The sequence below is a fragment of the Megalopta genalis genome, chromosome 1 (assembly GCF_051020955.1).
Source record: "Megalopta genalis isolate 19385.01 chromosome 1, iyMegGena1_principal, whole genome shotgun sequence".
In the NCBI taxonomy this organism is placed as follows: Eukaryota; Metazoa; Arthropoda; class Insecta; order Hymenoptera; family Halictidae; genus Megalopta; species Megalopta genalis.
Genome location: NC_135013.1, coordinates 16,488,609 through 16,514,066, shown reverse-complemented (window position 1 = coordinate 16,514,066; position 25,458 = coordinate 16,488,609). Strand labels below are relative to the sequence as shown.

The following is a 25,458-nucleotide window of genomic DNA, read 5'->3' as shown; positions in this document are numbered from 1 at the left end:
GCGCGGCGAACACGTCTAAACGCGGCATGCTCGAACCAGCCATTAATCGTAACAAAAGTTCTCTCACCTGGGGCGATACGGTTGCGTCACGATCGCGCAAATCCAGCCTCGTATCTAAATACTGCGAAACGTCTCGGCGAAAACGGTCAGGCAGCACGGAACCGTCTAACATGGCAGCGGAATGTACACCGAAACTCGGCACGCGAGGGGGTGTGTCGCCAAAATTAGGCAGCGATTATTTCCATGCAGCTGGCCAAGGCAGAAGCGATCGGATCGTAGAACGTATCGGACAGGGGCTATAGTAACATCGCAACCCTAAGTGCACGGACACTCCCACGGATGCATCCCTTCCGCGGGAAAAGCCCGGAAACTGATCCATCAATCGGGATCCCCGGGATCCGGCGACTCTCTCGATCCGGATTCCTCGAGGTGCGCCGATGATTCTTGTCGATCATAGCCGAGAATTTACGAGTCGGGGGGACAAGAGTCATCGCACCAGAATCCCGGTAATCCTTACCGATGGCGCTGTCTCGATTCCCGTGATTCCGAATACACCGGGTGTCCCGATGCTCGCGATCCGATCGTGGAAGAATCGAGCGTGAGGAGAAACGGGGTTAACGGCGCGGAAAGTTTCGATTGGCCAATTTGTTGGCCTGCACACTGTGCAGGACTAAAAACGAGAAGCGAGAAACTAGCTTCTGTTTCTTACGGGCCTTCCCGATGTATAATTGTGGACAGTACATTTCCCTGGAAATGCTTGATCGAACCTTCGTCCTAAAAATGGGTCTCCTTTAACCGGTTACAGTAATGTCTCTCTAATTGACGCTCAGATTGTCCACAAAAATAGGGAATTTTGGAAGAGGAGATACGATTGTTCGAGACTTGTAGCTCGTTTTTTATGATTATCGATTGGAAACAACTATAAAAACGAGCTGCAAGGCTCGGTTAATCGTATCTCCTCTTCCCAAATTGTCCATTTTTCTGCACAATTCGAGCGTCAATTAGGGAGACATTACTGTAGCTGTTAGTAATTAAATGTGTCGCGAGAATCAAGCGACGACGAGTATACTCGTCAAGCACAGAGCAACTCTGTCAAGGTTAAATTAAAATATTAAAATATTGGATCGAAAAGACGGTTTTATTTTCTAAAATCAACAATTTTATTACCAATATTATGTTACTAATATAATGTTCACTTAACATTGTCTGCATATACTGCATACATAATAAACTAAAAGCGCAGGAAAAATCAGATACTTATTGAAGTTAAAAATTCAAATTGCTGCTCCAGAGTGGTATTGAGCAAAGCACGTCGAACACTTATTGTGATTCTTTTCTAATCTTCTTTTTATAACAATTACTGTACTGGCTCTTCTCCATGACGAGTACACTCGTCAAACACAGTCAACTGGTTAAGAATTTTTATTTTAGGAGAACCGAATGATGTAAAAAAATTTCTACTATTGATTCGAGCATGATCCAGTATCGTAAACAAATTTTTTCAACACGCTAGATACAATGGTGCTCATTGTAGATGCTGTTGATCGATTATTGGCATTTCTAATTCAAAGGTAAAGCGTTAACCCTTTGCGGAAGAGGAATTTTTAAAGTGCTAAGAACATTTTCCTCAGAGAATTCGATTAACTATTAAAGACTGGACTCGTCGATAAATGTTCTCCAATAATTGCGTAAAAGTTATTTTGTATTTTATTATACATTAATATCAGGTTTTTGGTTAAAAAGCGATCATTTGACCGCTTTCGGTAGAAATAATTATGTACAAAATTTCGGCAGATTTCGTGTTAAATAATGAGGAAAATGAACAATACGTCCCCATCTTTTGTTATGCACGTAATTAAACTTTATGTATGCAGCTTCTGGAATAAGCCACACAATTCTGATATTGTCGCTGCGTCGACATTCAAATTGATATTGACATGCAATAACAGGATTCAAATTGATAGCCGTTTAAACAATAAATTTATACGTTCCACAGTTTCTTTCACGAATACACTGTTGCATTGCTAAAATTTCTAGTGGCACTGGTCCGAGTCGAATACGTCGCGAGCTAAGTTTTCCGAAGCGACGAAAACCGTGTTTGGGAACCGAGCTTTTTCTTTCACCGCGCGAAAACAGAGGGTCGCTGGAATTGGATATCGGGGCGGGTTGCAAGTGGCGGAGAGCGTCTAAGCATGCGAGAACCAAGGCGAAAACGAGCCTAAGCGTCGCGGCGCGTCGCGGCTCGGCGCGGCGTGTCGGCGATCGATGCGCCGAGAAAAAAACTCCCTCTCCGCCGGCCGTGTTTTTTCCTAGCAGCGGAAAATCGCTCCGCGGGCAAGATTACTCCGATTCAATTTGTCCTTGCTCTGTTGTTGTATCAGAGAGAGAGAGAGAGAGAGAGAGAGAGAGAGAGAGAAAGAGGCAGGATGGGAGGTCGACTAGTTTTCGGCGGTCGTCTTCTTCGCGCAACTAGCAGATTAGAGCGAGTAAATTGGATCGCGCGGCGTTTCGAGCTCGGTATCTAAAGAAGCTCTTCTCCGTTTAATGAAACGGAAACTGCGTGAACCGAGCTACGCCCGGACACTTGTTCCGCGAACCGCGAACTGTATTTTCTCCGGTAATCTTACTCGAAGAATCCCACGGAAATTATAGCTCCGCATTCCTACGAAATTGTGTCTCCGTTCGCCCGAGAATTAATTAATTGGAATTAATTGTTCGCAAAAGAACGTGTACATGTTTCGTATCATTAACACGTTCCTTGCCACGCGGTACCATCGGCACCTTACATGTGTGGCGTCGCATCCCTCCACCTGAGCGCGGCCGCTAGCAATAAAACAAGTACCGTTCCTAATCCTCAAAATTCCCTAAAAAGCACGCACCCCTAATAAAACAATTCTCCTCACATCTGGACACCTCGACCCGCACGGGACTTTCCCAACTTTCTCCTTTCCTACGAAAGCCCATCTATTCCTTTCTTCTCTTCCACTATAAAAGAGACAAACGCGCAACTCCAAAAGCTCAGTCTGTCCTAAGTTGCTAGTCCTACGACGTCACGCTAGTCGCGCCCGCGCTCATCGATAGCAATTCAATAAACTGCATTAATAGTAACCTTAAACGCGCTCTCCGATTCGCTAACCTTCCCTTCAGTGCTAAACATGATTATTTAACGCGCTAAAAAAAATGTGCCACGAAAAGAATGGGTCACAATAAGTTTGTTTCATTGTTTCAGACAAAGTATCAAATGGTCAGAGTTGTCAAGTAAAAACAGCCCGGCACGGAACCTGTTCATTTGCATGACTTGATTGATGTAGCGTTGACTAGCTTCTGCAAGCATTTGTTGTCTTCTTTGGTAAATGTTCCTTTCCTCTGTGGAAGAATCGCGTGGGTTTTGTCGCGGAACGCGACGATCGAGAGAGAGACCACATTTTCCCATGTCTCGCGAGTAACAACAAAAATGTAAAGCAGTTTATTATCCGTAAGACATCTTACATTTCTTTAGCGGTCGTTCTAGCATTTTCCACATGCATCGCTGGACAGAGATTTACGGTCGCAACAAATTGTTGCGACGAACTCTTATCGTTTTAAAAAAGCGTTCGCATTATGCCCGAGGATCACCACTTTGTTTACTATGAGCACACATTTTTGTCTCGCTGCTTGCTCCAGTTTCGAATCTCAGATCGCAAGATAGCGGAGAATAGTTCAACTTGAGCCTGCGCCTAGAATCTTGTATCTTGAGAGAGAAAAATAGTCGCAGCGTTATCAATGACATTAAGTGATTACAAATGACGCTTTGGGACCCGTTTCACCTATCATATCTCCGAGGCGAGAAATATACGTAGCGCTATCAGTAGTAATAGTCGAGTATGAGAAGACTCCGAAGCACATTATCTGCAGTTATGCTGTGTGTCCAGGTACTGCATAAATGTGTGAAACGTTTGACCAGGTGAAATACAGAACTGTAAAGACGTTGGAAGAATTTTCGAACATTTGTGTAGTATGTACACAACTTGTCAAAATTATTAACCCTTTGCCGTCGAAGTTATTTGAATCCAAAATCCAAAACATGATTTCTGATCTACAATATTTCTATTTTATACAATTTATTGCGATTTATGCACATGAAATTGTGCCTATTGGCAAGTACAATGCAATCTTAACAGTGTTGTTTAAAATATAAGCGAGTCCGATGCGTTTAGAATGATTTTGAAAAATAATATACCAATTTCTAGTGACGCCTCAGAGTCGCCACTCGAGTGCAAAGGGTTAAGAGATGAAAGACATTTTATAACATGACACGATTCTTATAATTTAACATAGACGATTTTTACATTACAGAAAAATCCGTTGTCTAGTTATTAATTATGTGCGCCGGAGCGGCGATTTTGAGGTGCTACCAGAAATAATCCAAAACTCTTCGCAATGTACGGTAAGACTGACTGAATTAAATTTCATCTGTATAAAACATAAAGGATTATGCAGAACGAAAATATTCCAGATCGCAATAAATACCTCGATTTTGTATTTAAAATAGATTCGAGAGAAAAGGATTTATGATGCTAACTGACCGCGAAGGTTCCGAATCTCATTTTAACCCGTGGCTACGCTACGTCCAGCAAATAAATCTGCGAAATCAAATCCGTTGTTTTCGCGAGGCCGAGCAAGTGGAGCATGTTCCCGTAGTAGAATCGGGAAGTTCGCAAAAAAAGACAAAGTCGATCAGCCGGTGGCTCGTGTGCGAAAGGATGGTGTTGCGAGCGGCGCGGATGCACTCGGAAGAATTTCAAGACGGACGCAGTCGCATAGGCGGCGATCGATGCACCCTGCGATTTTTCCGAGTGGCCCGAAACCGGGACAGAATACGAATAAACCGTAGCGCAGCCGGGGCGCTGCGCGGCGTGATTGCGAAGGCGCGGAATATCGTTTCGGTATATCTAACGAGCGACGATAAAATCAGACAATTTCACCAGGGAGAGCAGCAGCAGCAGCAGCAGCGGCGGCGGCATACCTGGCTCTCGCTATCCGAGAAAATCGAACGCGCTGCCGAGAAAACCAGCGGGATATCCCCTCGACTCTTAAAATATTCATTCGATTTGATGCTGTTGACGCGTGGGATCGACAGACGGTTAGAAAACATCTCTCCTCGTTTCGACCCTCTTCCCCTAACCTCGGCTAACCCGGCCTCCGCGCCCCGGAAGTTACATTCGTCAACTTTAACGCGGGCGCATCCTTTTACGATGGGAAATCTCGAATCCTGCGCGTCGAGAGACTCGGTCGATTGAATTTTTTATCGAACGCCGCGATGAACGAGCCAACGTTGTGCCCATTCGAAAAGATTTTTTTCGGAGAAGAATTGGAAAAATCTGATCGGGGAAACTGAGAAATCAGGTTGTAATGCGCGGACGCGTAAAATATAACCGGAGACGAATAGACAGTTTTTCTTCCGTTTAATAATTTAGATAACTGTATGTCAGCGAAGGTGGGTCCGTTTCGACCCATATGTACACAGTATGCTTGTTAACAGTATACCATCGAGGTGACACATATTATGTGAAAATATATATTATACAATATAATTGTGAATACAATATAATTTGTGAAAATTGCACAAATGTGATGATAATAATAATATATATTATAGTCATATCATTGTAGTAATGTTATTCTTTTGTAAAAAATTGCAGTTTAAGGAATAAGTTGTAAAATATTCTACAGATATAGAATATTTTATTAGAAGATTGCGAGACTGTCTCGAGTTTGATTCTCGCTCGCGATGTTCGCAGTCATCCTTCTCCATTTAGCTATCCCATAAACCGCCCCATAATCTGTTAAAAGGAACGAATATATATATTTTCGAATATTCTGAGTCATCTCACTATTTGAAATTTCTTCCGATAGAATTTTCAGCATGCATATATGTCATCGAGATCTACGAAAGACATTTTTTAAATTTTCGTTATAGACTCAGATTAACCCTTAGTGCTCCGAGGGCTCCGCTACGGAGACATTTGTCATTTGTTCCGTAACTCCGAAGGCTTCGCTGCAGAGCCAAATATTTTTAGCATACGTTATCGTCGGCGTTAGCAATTGTTATCTGTAGTTAAAACGTGCTAAGTCTGCACCATTACGATTAAACCATTTTTTGACCTTTTCTATGGTTAGCAACATGGAGAAAAATAAATATTATGATGAGAATTTAGAGCCGAGTGATACCGAAGACGTATTTGATTTTGGAGAGTTGAAAGACATTGCGGAAGACAATGTTGGTTATGATTCTGACACTTCGAGTAGTAGTAGCGAAATTATACTACCAAAGAGACGAAGAATGAGAATTATTGAAAGTGAAAGCGAAGATTCGTTACAAGACTTAGATGAATGGCGTGATGTTACGGAAGAATCACATATTCCAGATAGAATACCTTTTAGTGTGTTACCACAGGTCATTGGACCACAAGTTCCTACAAACATTGAACAGCCGATGCAATATTTTCAATTATTTTTCACGGCAGAATTGGTAAATGAAATTATAAAGGAAACCAACAATTACGCAGAAAATGCTCTAAACTTGAAAGAAATATCTAGTAACTCTATTTGGCAAAGCGAATACTGTGACACTTGTCCAAGTAAACTCAGAATGCACATGGGAGATTGTTACCAAAGATATCGCACCATGGTGAATTACAAAATTTAAAATTTATCTTTTATTTGCAATAGGAAAATGTATATTTATAAAATAAATAAAATCAAATGCATTCTCAAGGACGTATAATCTTCCCCGCTCAAAATAAGACTTCCTTTATCTCAGGCGCTCCGCTCCAAAAATGTGCCGGAGTTGCTGGTAGGCAGTACTCGGGAAACGCGCGGAGCGCTAAGGGTTAAAAAGTTAAGAAACGAAAGTTTTTTCTTTTCTTTCGTCATTCCAAATAATAGGAAAATTTAGAAAAGACATTTTGATCGTCGTCTAGCGGACTAGTCCTTCTATCATCTAAAAAGAAATTCGGGTCACTTAGTCCAGTTTCAAAAAAGTTATTACTTTTTAAGAAGTGTACGAATACTTTTGCGGGCCCTTGTAAGTACGGTAAACGTTCCCGAACGTTCTCTGAAATATGTGAAGTCTCTGCCCGGATACAGTAAACTGTAAAAATAATGGAACAGACTCGGAGAACGCGAGGCGGATATACGGTGTCAGTTGCGATTTTAATAAATTCTGCTGTAATATACGCGAGCCAGCGATCGTTGCCGAAACTCCCGTGATATCCCGGCCAGCATTCACAACGCGGAAATGAACAGAGAAATGACAGACGTTCGAAATCGACCGAAGGAAACCAATGCCGGGAAAGAAATTGAAAACGCTAGGGCAGAGAAATGTTGATGAGTGCGAGAGGCCGAGATCGGGAGAATTGATGAAATGACAATTGCAGAGTTTCTAGAAGGCGGCACGGTTTATAAAGCGCTGGTCGTTTTCGTTTTACGAGGCGAACACAGGGCCAGCGAAATTCGCGAGATCATCGTTAAATTGATGTAGGGCACACGCGACCCTTGCCGCGGCTCGTCGTTACGTTAATTTTAAAGACACCGGCCTGAATCGAAGCCTATCTTGTAGTCGCGACTTCACAAAACGAGGTCATATTTTTCTTTCAGATTTTCAAGCGCAGTGGTCAAAGGGTAATTGGCAAAATAAAACTCCTCTTGAGATTAAATGAAGAAAGTAAAGGACCTTTTACTTGCTCGAAAATTCCCAAGACTACGAGACCAACTTTTTAATTTAAAAATTTCCTATTACGGGACACTCTTTCCCGATTAATCAACGAGAAAAGGACGGAAAACTAAGGGTGCTGACTTTTCTTGAAATTTAGTTTCTTTCTTGCTGATTTTCATTTAATATTATCTATGTATTATTGTTAATCTCTGGTAAATATTATTTATTGTCATTGATTATATATATATAATTAATTATTCTTTCACGCAAAGAGATAATTACTTTTGAATAGACGGTTCGTCATTCTCTTTCCCTCACTTTTTTATTCTTCTTGCCGACCTCTCAAGGTCAGACCAGGTCCTGGTATCGCTTCAAATGGTCATTTTTGCGATCTTTGCACCGTATACTTTACTTTCGATTTATTTATATAGATCTGTGCGATTTTGTCATCAGTTAAATTACTATTCCTTGTTAGCTCGTTCGCTTATTTATTATGTCATATATTCGTTCGCGATGCCATACGGTATTTTATTTTCGACGAACTGTTTGACGTCGCCGGCAGAGGAAATCGAGGCAAATAAAGGATCGCATTACGCCGAACAAACAACCGAGCCGGCCGCAATAAAAATCAGGAACAAACGAACCGGCCAACTAAATCTGCTGCGAGCTCGCGATACGCTCCAGATACTCCCTCGATCGTTCGCCTAATTACACGGAATCGTCGTGTCCACGCTTTTATCGGGCCGAGGCGGCGTGCTCGACGCGGCCGGCGCTCTCTCCGCTGCTTAATCGCGCGTGTTCTGCTGGAAGCTTTTTCTAGAAATTTTTCCAGGCAATCAGCGGGTTTAAGCGCCTCAGCGAGTAAGTTTCCCCGGAAACGTGTGCCCGATTCCATCTTGCCCCCGAGTGATAGTCATTTTTGTGTCGCGGTTTATCTGCCGTGGGAGCTGGCCGGTTATCTGCGAGCGTTGGCTCGCGCCTCGACGAATTTACACGTCGGATTCGTATCTCGTAGGTGCTGCACCCGGTTGTCACATCGAACGCGCCACCAGGAACATTGTTGTCAGCTGGTCGGACGGATCAAAGGATCCGTCACAGAACACGCGACAGAGTGCGAGACGATTGTTATCAGTTCCATTGACCGTGCTTGAAGTTCTTATTGGTCTCCATCATTGAATATGTTTTCCAGTTCTCATAAAAGCACAATCCTCTTTTTAGACTCTAACACAGCGCTGTCAAACTCAAAAGCTAACTTGGGCCAAATAAACAATGCTTAACTTTAGGTGGGCCGCAAAAAAAACGAATCAATGTTCATAGAAACAAATATTTTTATTTTGACTAGTACATTGCAATAAACATATATAAAGTTAAATTATTGTTTACGGCCTGATACTTGACATCAAAAATGTTCATCTCGGGCCGCGAGTTTGACACCCCTGCTCTAACAGCATTTTTAAAGCGGACGTCGAAGTATCTGTAAATTCTCCCCAATTGTCCCGCGGTTTGTAAACGAAAATGGACAATTTGGGATGAGAAGATACGATCATTCGATTATTTACCGTACAGTGAATTCTCTCTAATTTTTCTTCAGCTTTTAACCCCTTGCCGTACCATTATCTTCGCAGTAACAATGATTGGAATTTTTTTGATTCCAATCATTTCTTAGAAGGAGAAGGTAATTTATATTTGTCGTGTTCCGACATTTACTTGAACGATTAAATATTGATGATGAGGAGAACAGAATTTGATTCCGACTGAAAGAATGAAATAACATTTATAATTGTCAGGCTATTGCTAGAAATCTTCATCACGAGTCACACTCGTCAATGTACCGCGAGGGGTTAAACAAAAATGGAAAATTTAGAAACAGAAGATGCGATTATTCGGGCCTCGTGACTCGTTTTCACAGTCACCGTTTATCAACAACTATAAAAACGTGCCGCGAGACTCGAATCCCCTCTTTCCAAATTGTTCTGTTTTGTTTACAAGCTGAGAGACAATTGGAGAGAATTTACTGTAGTTTTGTAAAACTTCGTTTTCATCTAGAAATATTTGAGAAAGTCTTGACACGTATTTGTCTCCTCCCTTTGTTTCACTATATTTATTGCTAAAATGTATCTGTGCAACAGAATATTAAAACAATCTAACAAAGCAAAGATTCCATAAATATTATGCTATGCGTTATGAGCTAAATTTTCGAAACGCGTTCAATTCATATGATACAATACTCCAATTTAGCTCAAAATAACGACGCGTGAACCATTTGAAGCTGTACAGTTTTTATTTGTATCGTTTTTCAGCACCACCTGCAGTCACGTAAAATGCATGAACGATTTCGAAGCTTCGCCCGTAGACATTTCACTGCATTGTTATTACATCATTGTTAGCATTATCGTGGAGTAACCATTGTTGTTCGTAACGCGAATTAACATAAATTGTACATCGATTTCCCAAGTGTGCAGAACTTTACGATAGTATGGCAGAGCCCTATATAATGTCCGAGGGGCATATTTAGGGTAAATAATTATCGAGGAAAATATAACAGACATTCGTGAAAAGAGTAAACATGGCACCATGTATCAAAGAATGTTCGTAGACGCCGGTAGCCTAGGAAGAACATTGTTTCCAGGATACCGAGCCGGCTCGTCACGATTATTGCAGCCGGTGCTTGGCTCGCTGCGCATGGTTTCCGTAGATCGGCGCAGCCTCGGAACGCTAAGTCGCAATTTGTAGTAATTAATCACGACTTTGATCATCCGTTACCGTGACTGAGGTACGAATATTACGGCGTTCCAGCCACGTCATCGCCGATTACAGGGCCTCGTCTGGCGCGCACGTCGGAATTCGGTAGCCGCCGCGAAGCTCGTCCAATCCTGGCCCGGTCTTATCGCGGTGCCCGTTCTAAAAAGAAGTCCGCCTAATTTGATGGATCGACCGGGCGAACTTGATCGGCCCGGTAATCGGGCCGGGCCGGTTACGGTCGGCCCGAGAAAGGGGCGGAAAATAGGCTGGAACCCGTATAATTCGCGGCGGTAATACACCGAGGCGGAACACGGCGTTAGCGTGGCAGGATCGCGTGACAAACATGTCTAATGGGAATTCATAGAATCATTCGTGGATGGTGAACGGCTCGGCTCGGCACACTCATCCGGCATACCATGAGCGAGAGTGCAATTACGTGAGCGCGGGGGCGGGGGCTCCCTCTCTCTGTACGTGACGCACACCCATGGACAACGGGGAAAGCCCGTTCGTCGGCCTCCGTTGTTTTTCCATGAGCACTCGCGTGATTTTCCGTGCTGTTAGTATTTTCTACGCAGCCTCTGCCGGCCGCGGGAATTATTTAAATGGTATTCGAGCGACGTTTCTTTTCACATACGATCGAAAGTCGCCATTTGACAGGTGCACCGCTCGATTCGAAAACTTTTTATATCCTCGAATGTGTAATAAATATTAATAAACCTTGCGAGAAGCATTTATTTTATAACTTTCACGTCATCTGGTACAGTGCCTATGTGCGATACAAGGTGTCCCAAAAATGTCTCGAAATCCAGAAATGACGGGTTCCTCGGATCATTTGAAGCAACTTCTTCCTTTACAAAAATTTTCTCCGGGGCACCGTTAACGAGTTATTAACAAAAAACAGTGACCAATATGAATCGAGTACGGCTGACGCGAGGCGGCTCAACTAACCAGCGCACGAAAGTCCAGTTCCGCTCATTGGCTCGGTCGCCTCGCGCCAGCTGAGCTGGGAGTCGACCGCCTCGACCGCTGGCGCCGCTGGCTCGACCGCTGGCGCCGTAGCTCGGCCGCCTCGACCGCTGGCGCCGGTGGCTCGGCCGCCTCGCGCCAGCTGAGCTCGCCCCTCGTTGGTCACTGTTTTTCGTCAATAACTCGTTAACGGTGCCTCGGAGAACATTTTTGCAAAGGAAGAAGTTGCTTCAAATGACCCGAGAAACCCGCCACTTTCGGATTGCGAGACATTTTTGGGACACCCTGTAGTGTGTACAGTTGTGTTCTAGCATGTGCCAATGGTAATCCTAATTAATCCTCTCTAATAAACACTCTTTAACAGCTACTGCGTTTTGTTCATTTAAACCTGAAAATTCATAATCTACTTTTTAATAAAATTGACTTTTACTTATGTGTACATTGTATGGAATTTGTGAGGCATGTTGATTCGCCGTAGTTGTTCCAAGCATGTTTGAGATTTCGATGAATCTTTAATATGTTAATGCTACGGTGTTTGTTCGCCATTTGCTACAACGTCGCAGGTTCGATGCGAGCTCGCGTTGTGTTTACCAACAAATAGTCATTTCTTTTTATTCTGAGCAGGCACACAGTTATTACATTTCCCAGAAGTATGTGACACTGACTCGGAATATGTCTGCAATTCTATGTCGCACGAAGGTTAAGTGGAAAACGTGTGAAAAAAGATCGTATGTGGCAATCTATTTGGTTTTGTTTTAAAGAGCGAAGCCTCTACTTTTAAACCTCGGAGCTCATGTCCTTCGCGCATCCTTTGTACTTGGAAAATGAGGGAAAATTGAGGAGGATGTTTTTTAGAATTTTGCCGAGTAATCTCTCAGTTAAAATATTGTCAATGTTTCAACATTTTTAACTCTACGAACAAAAATAAGACAACGTTTTGTCTGCACTTGTTTTACAGGGTGAATCCTCTACTTTCTCTACTATTTGTTTCATTCTTTGAAGATGCTCTTGAGCAAAGAAAAGAGGCGTGAAACAGGAGATGGTGTTTTGCCTCGGAAACTGTGCAATTTCGGATTCAAACGCACGCATGAGATTGAAAAAATTTTCTTGCGGCTACAGCTGCATAGAGCTTAAAGTTTGAAATTCTCATTTTACAATGACCTCCAGAAATTTGTTCTCTGATTTTTTTCTTACGGTTTTCTCACGCTTTTAATAGACAGCAGGTTTTCTGCATTAGAATGTAACAGCACATATACTCTTAAAAATATTATTGGTTCAAATATCCGTGCGAAGCTTAAAAAATATTGTTTGCCAATCAAATCATCGTGGATTTGAACATTGAATTGCCGTCATTACGGCGAATTAAAACTATTAGATGCGTGATTTTAAGTGAATGAAAACTATTCTCGCACACTTAGCCTTGCGAATTGAATAGATTCTAAAATCTCTGTGGAACTGAAAAAATCTTTTCCACACAGCCCAAACCAGTATGGGTTTAAAGATTGATGTCTTCTCCTTACAACGAGGCCATGCAATTTAATGTTCGATATTTGTTTATCCTTTTATTTGCAAATGAATATAACTGATTCCATTATACTTGGGGAGAAAAAGGCGACGAATATCGTACGAAGATCTCTAAAGCGAAAAAAATGTGTCGAAAACTTTCGTATAGAACGGCGTCGTCTTGAAAGCCCCACCTTGTATCGCGAGAAACACCGTTCTCGAGAATTACTAGCGGAAACAATGAGGAAATTTCGCGCAACAGTGGCAGACGATTCCGCGCAAAGATCCGAGCGAAATGCGGCGCTCTGCAACGGGTGGCACGGCAACAAAAGAACGAAACGATCGTTTGTCGCGCGGCTCGTTGCGCCCCGCAACAAAGAAAACGAAGATCGTATCGAGTCGGCCATTGAAATCGCTGAACAGAACCGCATGAAATTTCGATCGAACGGCGTAATAGTTGCCGCGCGAACGCTCATTCCCGCTCCTGATTGCTTCTTGTTCGCACATAAATGACCCGATCGCGTCGAAATCATCGCGCGGCCATTCTTTGATACCATAAAACGAAACAGCTATCCGCGACGAGAAGCCGCCGACAATTCTCCTGCGTATTTCTGCGCGGGTTTTGTCATGGTTTTAAAAGCAGCGTTTCAAACACAGACGATGGAAAGCTTTGAAAATAGCAACGCCTGTACGGAATTTAAAAACCTTTTCCCGCGACTCGAGCCACCATGGATTTGAAGACTGAACTGTCTACTTTGAAACGAGACCTTGGATCTCTTGTGCAATTTTTTTATTTAAGACTTAATTCTACTCTGAACGAGCAGAGTATTGGTGCTGCACAATAGGGATGCGCGTTTTGGTCGAAAATTGGCGGCCATTCGAATATTTCTACAAAAGTGAAACAAGCGTTTTAACGACTCAAATCGTCATAGTTTTGAAGATTGAAGTATCTTCTTTAAAATGGGACTACAAAATCTGCTCTACAGTTTTTTGTTGCGATTTAATTGTATTTTGAACGAAGAGACGTATTAGTAGTAGAACAAGGATGTGCACTTTGCTCGAAGATTTGGCGAAGATTCGAATATTTCTACAAAAGTGAAACAATCGTTTTAACGACTCAAACCATCATAGTTTTAAAGATTGAAGTGTCTTCTTTAAAATGAGACTACAAAATCTGCCCTACAATTTTTTGTTGCGATTTAATCGTATTTTGAACGGAGAGACGTATTAGTAGTAGAACAAGGATGTGCACTTTGCTCGAAGATTTGGCGAAGATTCGAATATTTCTACAAAAGTGAAACAATCGTTTTAACGACTCAAACCGTCATAGTTTTAAAGATTGAAGTGTCTTCTTTAAAATGAGACTACAAAATCTGCTCTACAGTTTTTTGTTGCGATTTAATTGTACTTCGAACGAAGAGACGTATTAGTAGTAGAACAAGGATGTGCACTTTGCTCGAAGATTTAGCGAAGATTCGAATATTTCTACAAAAGTGAAACAATCGTTTTAACGACTCAAACCGTCATAGTTTTAAAGATTGAAGCATCTTCTTTAAAATGGGACTACAAAATCTGCTCTACAGTTTTTTGTTGCGATTTAATTGTACTTCGAACGAAGAGACGTATTAGTAGTAGAACAAGGATGTGCACTTTGCTCGAAGATTTGGCGAAGATTCGAATGCCTTCTACGGAAGCGAACAAATTTTTTCGGCCGTTCAAACTGCCGCGAATTTGAAGATCGAAGCCTGAATTTTCAATGAGTCCGCAAAATTCGACGTACGATATTTTTCGTCATTTTGTAAATGATCGAATCGTGAGACGAGAGCTGCGCCGAGATGAGAATGAAAAGATTTCTATCCGATGGTGTGATGCGGGCGATAAAGAAAGGTGAGAGTTACGTCCGCAACAGTGAAACATCTTGAGGCAGAGCTTCACTCGCGATTCTCATCCTCTTATTCAGTTCCGTGCGACTCACACCTACGAAACCGTGTCTCCCGCGTTCCGGCTTTGAAAAGGAACAGCCTCGTTAAGATCCGAGTGCAAATGAAACCAATTAGAAGAAGGATCGCAGGGACGTTCTTTTCGCCCCGCGCATTCTAAACGGACGTTTCGAAGATAAACCGGGACCCACGGAAGAGCTAACGAATCGTCGACAGCGCACGCAGCGAGAATTTGATCGACCCAGTTCCAGACTGTCACACGGCTGACGCCGCCTTCGGTTTTCAAATTAATGAAACGGGGACAGGTTGTTTGCGTTGTTCGGGCTGCGGTTCCGGGAATGGCGTCGACGTATTATGTCTTCCAGTTATTACTAATTACAGGATAATTGCAACTCCGGAGTTCTAACCAAGTTTCCCCGGCCCTGTTACTGGATTCTGCGTGCGAGCGGGGGCGGATCGTCGACTGACGGCTGCTGACGACGCGCTGACAATCAGTCCTCGAAGTGTACACAACGGTAAAAACGATCCGCTGAATAATTTCCTCTGAGTAAATGGGACTTACCGGTGCTCGAGTGCAAAAATGGCCGAGAACGAACCGTGAACAATGTTCCATTGGCTTCGAATACTGTTCGAACACTGACAAATGTTCACGATATTTTTTATTATTTTTCTCCCCGATTTATATAAGTGTCATTTTGTTAGATTTAGCATTAAGGCAAAAAAAAAACCTGGTTTATAATTATACTCTAAATGATATGTTGCTAACCACGCTTAATTACGTTGAAGATCTCGGTATTATTTTCTGTTCCAAGTCATCATGCAAAGTACATTAGGAAAAAACGATTTGGCAGACTCAAAATTTTCATCAGAGTTTGGGTCATTGTAATATTGTACTTTTGCCGATATTGTAAACTGCGATGTAAATTTTTTCAAAATTCCTATAGAGGGTGTCCCAGAATTATGTTAATACCCGGAAAGGGATGATTCCTGAAGTCATTTGAAGTAACTTTTTCCTTGGCGAAAATGCAATCCGTGGCTTCGTTTACGAGTTATTAATGAAAAATAGTGATCAATTAAAGGCGAGCTCGCCTCTCATTGATTATGTCAAGGTTATTTTCATAATTATGGGACTCTCTGTATAAAGTAAGAAGCCCTATACAGTAATGTCTCCCTAATTGACGCTCAGATTGTACACGAAAATGGAAAATTTTGGAAGAGGAGATACCATTATTCGAGTCTTGCAACTCATTTTTATAGTTACCGATTGTAAACAATTGCAAAAACGAGTTGTAAGACTCGAATAATCGTATCTCCTCTTCCCAAATTGTTCATTTTTGTGCACAATAAGAGCGTCGATTAGGGAAACATTACTGTACTTCCTAATACAGTGAGTTTTTACTCGTCTTTCAGTTTTCAAAGTAAATCTAGAATTGTTGAAAATGACAAATTTCGATTGTCTCCTTTACCTCGTACTTAGTTTAACACGTTCCGGGCCACGTGAACCATCGATGGTACACGCTTGCATGTTTACTTAGTGAACTGAACAAATTGTTTACAAGAAATTTAGAACCGAAGAATCAATTTCCACCGCAAGAATGGGCGTTGATAAGTTTTTGTTACGTTGTTATGTGTACGAGAATTAATAATTGCACGTAATACATCAAGTTTTAGTAAAATATCAAAGTGTGAAGATTCGAGTAAAAAAAGCTCGGCACGGAACGTGTTAAACACAATTAAAAGTTTACGAACTTTCAGTATATAAAAATCCAAATGAAAAAAGTATATAGAAATCTATATAATTGTACTCGTAAGAGCTCACGAAATCAGTCCGCGCAAGAAACGTTCCGGCAGCTTCTATTTCCAGAGCGAAAACAATGTTTCAAGCCGAAAACTTTACCGTGTCTTCGAAATTAATTTCCTGGCGAACCGAGAGCGACCGAAAGTCCACAAGAACCACCTATTGATTATCGGAGGACAAGAATGAAAGGTGAAATTTGTTGGACAGTGTAATGGGAACGGTATCCGGATAGGCGTTGTCCGCCATACTTGTCTGCAACACGTGCAGCCGGATGTGACAAATTCCAGCACGCGCTGGCCCCTGCTATCCGGCCCGATATTTCAGCCCGCTCTGACCGTAAGCCAAGAACAGACCGATGGACAGCCGCAAAACAATGTTATTGTCCGAAGAAAATGAACTCTGTTTCGTTCGGATGAATGGCTGGCCTACGTATAGTACATGCTCATTGATTGCTCGTCGCAATCGAACGTTCGCCTGTCATATTGAGAAACTGAATACAGAATGAAAATACCTCAACAATAGTTATCGAACCATCAACAATTATTTCAGTCAGCTTTAGGTTTAGATTCTAATTTCCATTGTCTTCTTGACTGTGTTTAGCGACAAGAAGCAGACATTAATTTTATTCGTTCATTTATTTGCTTAATATTTCAATAAATGTCAATATAATAGTAATAATAGTAGCAATGAAAATAGAGAATAGAAAATAGAGAATAGAAAATAGAGAATAGAAAATAGAAAATGGAGAATAGAGAATAGAGAATAGAGAATAGAGAATAGAGAATAGAGAATAGATAATAGAGAATAGAGAATAGAGAATAGAGAATAGAGAATAGAGAATAGAGAATAGAGAATAGAGAATAGAGAATAGAGAATAGAGAATAGAGAATAGAGAATAGAGAATAGAGAATAGAGAATAGAGAATAGAGAATAGAGAATAGAGAATAGAGAATAGAGAATAGAGAATAGAGAATAGAGAATAGAGAATAGAGAATAGAGAATAGAGAATAGAGAATAGAGAATAGAGAATAGAGAATAGAGAATAGAGAATAGAGAATAGAGAATAGAGAATAGAGAATAGAGAATAGAGAATAGAAAATAGAAAATAGAAAACAGAAAACAGAAAATAGAAAATAGAAAATAGAAAATAGAAAATAGAAAATAGAAAATAGAAAATAGAAAATAGAAAATAGAAAATAGAAAATAGAAAATAGAAAATAGAAAATAGAAAATAGAAAATAGAAAATAGAAAATAGAAAATTTTCAAATCTTTCGCGATTTCCTGGATAATTTAATCGTCAATTACTTGAGGATTTTTCAGCGGTAGAATTCGCTTTATTAAATTGACATTTAAAGGAACTAGCAAACTTCTCTACGGTGTCCGCAGTAAGAAATCGGAGCTCAGACTCCCGATCTCGGGAGCTTGGACAGCGCGGACGATCAATCGATCGCCGAGACTGCGTTATCCGATGATCCAAAGTCGTCGGAAGCTTCGATCCGGTTTGTTTCATCGCCGAGAACTGGGCAACCAGTCGATTTTCTGTGGATTTCGACGCAAGTCAAAGAGATAGGGGAGGGGAAGTTTGTTTGCGCGGAATGTTGGTTCGCAAACAAATTAACCCCTGACTTCTCTGGCAAGCTGGAGGGCAGCGGAAGGTGCAAGTTCTCGCTGGACACAAGAGGTGCTGCGAGGGCGGCGCGTTTTAATTCGAGGGTGAACGACGCGGATCGAAAAAGCCGAGCGTTCGTGGAGCATTTGTGGATCCGGAGCAAACAGCCTGAAATATTAACAGTCTCGATATCTCGGACAAACAACGGTCCCGGGCAAGGTGTTCGCTCGCAGACTCTCTTCGACGGAGTCTTCGCAGAAATTAATTTTACGACGCGCCATTTTTCGAGAACCACACTCCGAATGCTATACTCGATTATTTGAGAAGGATATTTATTGGTAGATATCGAGCAATTTTTACGGGACGTAAATGTTATTTAAGCCTTAACTGCGGACACGAAATCTGAATGCATTTTCTTTTCTTTGTAAATTCGACTGCTGTGTACGTAAATATGACAATACATATTTTGTAATAGAAAGGTGCAATACACGCGACATTTAATTTCTATTTAAATCTTAATATCATATTCATTTTACAAACAATATATCTTAGCGAGAGTCTGACCGACTCTGTGCTGGCATCGCTGTCGCAAATTCGAATGAACGCAGTTAGGGATTAAACTTGTTCCGTTGAAAGCTGTGAGCTAAAGGTTATCGGGATTAAATTTTCAGGAGGAAAATTCGCTGAAAATGATCACCGTGACGATGTTGCTTTGGTAAACGTGAAAGAAATTCTCGAGGCAGTTCTCCTGACAGTCCTAAATCGAATAAAAAAGCAATCAACTCGATCGGACAAGTGGTTTAGGAAGCAAAGATTCATAACTGCAACCTGTCCTCGCGAAAACTAAATCACTACAGGAAGGAAGAATTTTAATATTCGAAGGCTTATATTTTATGAACAAACTGTAAATTAAGAAAGTGATGACTTAAACCCCTCCTAATTTCGCGTATTCTACGCTATACTAATTTCCTTGTTAAAAGAATCCCTAGCATCGACCAGAGAAACTTCTTCTCTCGCAGATTTACGCTGATCGCATCCGACACAGACGAACGAGGCCCGAGAAACAATACGTAGATTGTTAATTGAAGCTCGCGGCGCGTAACAAAGACATTGATAAAAAGAATCCCTCGCGATCCATCAAGACCGTAATAGATAAAAATGCATGCTATACGTCCGATAATGTCTAATGACGCGCGCTATGATTCATCTTCGCGGCGGAGTAATTTTTCATTGGCGCAACAACAGAAACGCAGCCGGATCGCGGTTGCATTCCGAATTAGAAAAGCAGCGAGACGCGAAACGAGCGCCGAACGATTTTATTAAAAAGTTTCGCGGCAGGGAAACCGATCTGGACTTTAATATGAATTCCATTGCGGGTGCAGGTGCAACGCGCGCGCTTTATTCCCGTTTCCAATGGTCGATGAAATATACATGAACACCGGCCTCTAGCGTCATTATTTTTTCTTCCAGAGCGAGACGGGGGGAGAGCGAGGGGGAGACCGAGGAGGAGGGCTGAATTTGATTCATCGAACGGAGCATCGATAGCGTTTACGTAAACGGTTCGATTTCCAGACAACAAATGCCAGGTGTGCCGGATGAGAGCGACACGAGACTTCCCAGGTGCGGCGGGGTCGTTGACCCGCGAAATACGGGATCCGTTCGCGCGTTCTCTCCGCGCTATCTTCGCGACAGTTATTGGCCAGCGTTCGATCGACTTTATTTGCGCCCGTTTAAGCGTAATTTCGTCCCGGCGCGGCGTCGGCGTCGGCATTGGCGTCGGCGTCGGCGCCGCTTCGATTAAATCCCGCGAACGGTAGAATGAATTTCGATGCGCCCGGGGATTAATTGCCGTCCCCTGCGAAAGTTAAATTTAATCGGCGGCGCGGGTTACAGGAATTTTCGGCTTTTGTGGGCTATTCGCGGATCAAGGCTGCTCACGGGAGAGACCGACTCCGAGATGGAGAAAATAAAACCGAAAGAAAATAGCACTTTCGTTTTATAACGGTGTCAAGAACGAGCCGAACGAACGAACAGGATTAATTATGGAGCGCTCCGTCGATCGCAAATCTCCCCTTCAGCGTGTCGTTCTATTTACACGTACATTCTCTCTCTCTCTCTCCCGAGATTTTTCATTTCCATCTGCCGCGGAAATTTGAATAAACCAGTCGATTTATATGCGTTACACGCGGTGACAAATTCGAATCGTCGCAGACTCAACGCGACCGAAAATGAAGAATGATCCGCGTCTGGCAACTTGTCCAATATGTTTCGATCAAACTTGTACAAAGTGATCGATCGTGCTGTTTTATTTTTTTCTTTTTTTTGTCGGAGGGTCGAGTACGAGTCTATTTCCGCGAGAAAAATTGAACAGCAGATTCGCTGGTCGGACGAGCGATTAAAAACGCGCGTGCAGCTCTTTCATCCTGCCGTTAACAGATTCAGCGAGTTTGTAACGCGTGCGCCCGGTGAGTTATGGAAAATCCAGAAAAGGTTAACACGAGTCGCGGAAATCCCCGCAGGATTAATATCCGGGACAGTTCGGGATCGGGTAGGTTGGAGCAGAAAGATTCGAGCGTACCGGCGCGGCGGCGGGCGGCGGGGGAACGGGAATCGCGTAAACGTCCCCGGCTGCGAGGTTATTTGCTCGCAATGGACGCGGTGCCATTTGAAATTCAGATCAGGCAAAGTTAAAGGACAGCGTCGCGGGACTCGCGGGAAACAATTTACCCCGGCCGTTACGTAACGCTCCTAATAATACTATAAATAAGAACGATTAATGTGTCGCGTGCCGTTCGATATTGCGCGCCGCATTCGTCGCGAATGAACGTACTACGGCAAATACAATAAACGTCCGTCTCATTCTTCGTAATTGCAAAGAATGGAAACGGAGGGACGCGAGCAACAATCGGAACGTAGCGCCAGGCAACTTGCGATCGGACGGCGGATTTTATGCATTTATGAGAAAAATGAGTAAGTGAAGCTGTTAGAAGAATTTCGGGATATTGGTACATTATTGTCAACTTATCGCAGTTATTAACCCCTTAACGCGCAGAAACGTATTAACACGGGCGTGCAAAACCGGCCAAAATGTGCAGACCCGTATATATACGGTCGGCGTCGCAACTTATGTTATGTTACCTATATTAATTGAAAAACAGTACGATGGGTACAAAATTCGATCTGCAATGCGATTCAATATTCACTATAATTATTTATCCACTATTTTTATTGAATTTTTAGTAATTTTTGCATTTTTTTTACATATTTATTGAAATTAAGGTCCAAATATGTATTTTCTTAGATAAAAAAAATTGATTTTTTTTGGTCGGTTTTTTTTTTTTAAATTGTGCATTAAGGAGTTAAAGGAGGAAAGACATTTTCCTACAATTATACGTCATTTTTATTTTGCATACAAATTCACGATCTACTCGTTATACTCTTTAAGTTGTCGCATTGCTTATGTTCGTCGAACATGTAGATACATGTTCAGGTAAATTTAAATATTCGTAACTCGTGAAGCCTTGAACTGCGATTTCTTTCACAGCCACGGTGATTAGCACCTTTTTGGCGTTGACAAGTTCCGCGATAGAACGAGATAATTGTTTTTGTCTTGTTTGCCTTTTTTTCCAAATTTTGCTGAGAGAACCTTCGTTTAAGGTAACAACGTTCATATTCAGTAGAAATCTGGATCACAAGGCTGACTCGTTGTTACAGTGCAAGGGGTTAACTATAAATAATATGTAGAAAAAGGTACATATTATCTACCAGATAATACTGATCATCTGAAAAGTTTTACGAAAAAAAGCGATCATAATCTTTCGTCATATTTTTGAGACAATTCGTATCATTTCAATATTTAAGTGTCCGATGGGACGCAAAGAGTGCAATAATAGATAAAAAGATAATTAATACACTATGTGCGAGAGAGGTATTGATACCTTTTAAAAGAATTTAATTTTTCTTTAATTTCGTTATATATATATATATATATATATATATATATATTCGTGAAATCCTAAAAATCCTCATTATATATAATACTTGATATCAAAATCTTATTGTCAGTAATGGAAATATTAAATGTTTTTTTAAGAAGCGGAGTTTTACAAAACTCGCCGATTTCCCCCCGTCAGACCCGATTAAATCTCGATCTGTGATCCGCAGATAGTGCGGTAACGATCACTGGCGTGGCGTCATCCATATTTCAATGCAAATTGTGTACGTCGCGGCCGTAAGTTCCAGATTCGGGCGAACAAATGGCGGTCGGATGGAAGGTTCCGAGGCTACGTAACCTGCGCAGGGACTGTTTTCCAGCAAGCTGGCATCCCGATTCTTGAATAAGAAAAAAATCACGGCGCAAGTTCCGATTCCTCTCTCCTTGAAACTTCTCGACTTTCTTTCCCCCGCGAGTTTTCCAACGTTTCGCCGTTGGGAGAAGCTCGCGAAAGCAAATTGAACGGATTCTGCCTCTTAGCGGAACTTTCTCGAATGGATTCCCCTTCTTAACGCGTCGGGGAAGGGGAACGGGGTCCCTCTCGTGGTTCCCAGATATCGCAGCCCAGAATAATACCCGTCTGGGGAGGCAAGCTGCGCTGGAAAGAAGGATGATTCCTCGCGCGGAAATAAGTTAAAAGCGATCCCGGCAGACGTCCAGAGAATAATCTCCGAACACTCGGCCGGCAGGCCTCTTGCACTATGAAATACAAACTAATTATCGCGGATTTTGCACGATTACATCGGTCAGTGTTCTAGAGAAAATTAAAATCCCAGCCTAGCCACTTTCTGCGCGTTATTCTCTCCCGCAATAAATTCGTTTCTACGATTTTCATTGTTAAGAAGCAATTCGTACGATGAAAAAATATTCTCACAGTAGATTAAACGTTTCTGATTCGATCAAAAAAAGAATCAACTTGATCCGACAAGCAGTTCCTGAGATAATAATTCCGAACCGTAGCCTGTCATTCTGAAAGTGAAATTGTCACAAGCAAAATCCACGGTTCTGTATTTTCTAAAGAAATTCGAAACTGGCGAAGCGATGACTTAAACCCCACCTAATTTTCTGCGTTCTACGATACAGGATATTTCGTTTCGATCAAAATCCCTGATATCGTCGAAGAAAAAGTGATCGATCGATTATTAGCTTCTGCGTTTTGCAGAAAACAAGGTCTTTTCTCGTGCAGCCGACACGGAACTGGAATTAATTAAAAGCTTGCACGAGATTGGAATTTGCAGCGTCAGCGAGTAGCAGGAAATTACAATTTACTAAGAGCACGAATTCGTGTACTTTATTTGCCGAGAGGTTCCAGGAGCAGCAGCGATATCGAGTACGTCTTGCTCCACGTACGATCGCGTACAGTTTCTGTTTGCGTTAGCGTCGGCAAACGATGATAGGGTTACGGTGTTATCGATCTTTGTCAACTAATTTGCATAATGCAAGGAACACCGTACCGTTGCCGATAGGCTGTTCACGCGAATTTACACGGTTTGCGATTTATTTGCCGAAACGAAGCACGATCAGGCGGTTGTAAACCTCTTCTATCGACGCTGGTGTATAAATCACAGAGACACACCGTTCGATTTTACAATTTCACTTTCGCGCGATATCGTTATCGGGATCGCAGGGAGCTTTATTCCGTTCCGGTGGAACGTCACTTCGTTTCCCAAATTTCTCCGCAATTTTTCCGAAGCGCGCGGCACATTTTTGCATGCAACATTTTCCGGTCGGTGTTGCGCAACCGTTTTCCATACGTTGCACGCGCCGGAGTGCACTTTACGCCCTTTTATATTTATTTTCCGCAAGGTTGGAAACAGAAAGCGTTTTCGGGAAGCCACGTTCCCCAAACATTCTCCACTGTTGTTTCGTTTCGATTCACAGCTAAACTCGTCCTATTTGATTCAAGTCAAATAATTGGCAAGCATTTCGAAACATCTCTCGAGCAAATTTCGCAGCCTCGAACCACATGATTGAAACTGTTTCAACAAGTTCTTACAGCTTCGTGCTGCTTTCCAGGCCCGACAATTCGTCCTCGAGAGGAACTGCAATAAATTATAGCTGAAATTCGTTTCTTTTTCCCGAGCAAGGGTTTCGCCCTGGTTTGCCGCGGTCGCAGCAGAATCGACGATTAAAGGTAGCGTACACCGAGATACGCGCGTATACACACACGCGTACAAATTGCAACGCACAAACAGACAAACACAGACGGACAAACGACAAAAACGCAGGCAAGCCTGGCAAGATCGGTGGTGTTCGCAGTAAGATCGACAGGGTGAGAATTGCGGCAGCGTTGGCGACAAACGGCGGATAGGAAACAGCCAGGACACGGCGCGGCTGGATAAAAGGACGGGCACCAAGGGGGATTGGGGTGGGCAGGGGACACATGACGAAAACACGTGCGGTCAGACAGTGCGCTCGTTGGGATACTATGGTGGACTCACCCGCCAGCAACCAGGATCATCTGCATGTTGCATGGAGGCGGCCTCTTTCTCGCTTTTTCGCAGAGGGGGCAGTCCGGAGCGGTGAGTCCTCTAGTTTCGCATGCGGTGACAGAACATAGCTATAGAGTGGTAACTAGAGACAGACAGACGGACGGAGAGAGAAAAAGAGAGGCCGGGACCCCGCTTAAACTATCTTCGACGACGACGCGCGGGGACTCGTGCCCCTTCGATCGTCGAGGCGACGATCGGGCTCGACGTTCGGCTGATTCGGTTTCCGGCAGGTACGACCGGTCGGACGGAAAGTCTGCTGAGTCGATCGATCGCGAATCGAGCGATCCTGACCGTCGATAGTCGAAATTCCGTTCAAAATCGAAGACGATGCACAGTAATGTCTCTCCAATCGACGCCCGGATTGCGCACAAAAATGGACAATCTGGGAAGAGTAGATACGATTGTTCGAGTCCTGCGGTTTATTTTTATAGTTACAAATTGTCCACAATTATAAAAATGAGCCGCAAGACTCGAATAATCGTATCTCCTTTCCCCAAATTATCCAGTTTAGTGGACAATCTGAGCGTCGGTAAGGGAGACATTACTGCAGTTCGCGCGAAATTAAGGGAAATTCGAATCATCCATTCGTTCGTAGATTAGGGGGGCTTGAATCTTTTGGCGCAAAGAAAAAATAATTCTAGAACAGGCTGAACTCTTCTGTCTTCGAAGTGACAAGAATCAACGCGTTCGGATTTTTCAGATAAAAATTCTGGAGCG

At 42.5% G+C, this 25,458-nt stretch overlaps 1 protein-coding gene and 1 long non-coding RNA gene across 12 annotated transcripts in view; one reads left to right on the top strand and one right to left on the bottom strand.

Annotated features, from left to right (window-relative positions):
- Window positions 1-25,458, bottom strand: part of shaker (potassium voltage-gated channel protein Shaker) — a 489,510-nt gene that overhangs the window by 272,833 nt on the left and 191,219 nt on the right. For 2 of the 11 annotated variants that reach the window (XM_033473890.2, XM_076522454.1), the window contains exon 2: window positions 24,691-24,780. The exons of the other annotated variants lie outside the window; for them this stretch is intronic. In XM_033473890.2, the coding sequence (XP_033329781.1) occupies window positions 24,691-24,716 (26 nt within the window). In that variant the 5' untranslated portion in view covers window positions 24,717-24,780. The remainder of the gene's footprint in view (window positions 1-24,690; window positions 24,781-25,458) is intronic. 11 annotated transcript variants of the gene reach the window in all.
- LOC117222280 (uncharacterized) lies at window positions 4,367-5,573 on the top strand. Its single transcript, XR_004490651.2, has 2 exons — window positions 4,367-4,426; window positions 4,532-5,573. It is a non-coding gene; the product is annotated as an uncharacterized LOC117222280 (long non-coding RNA).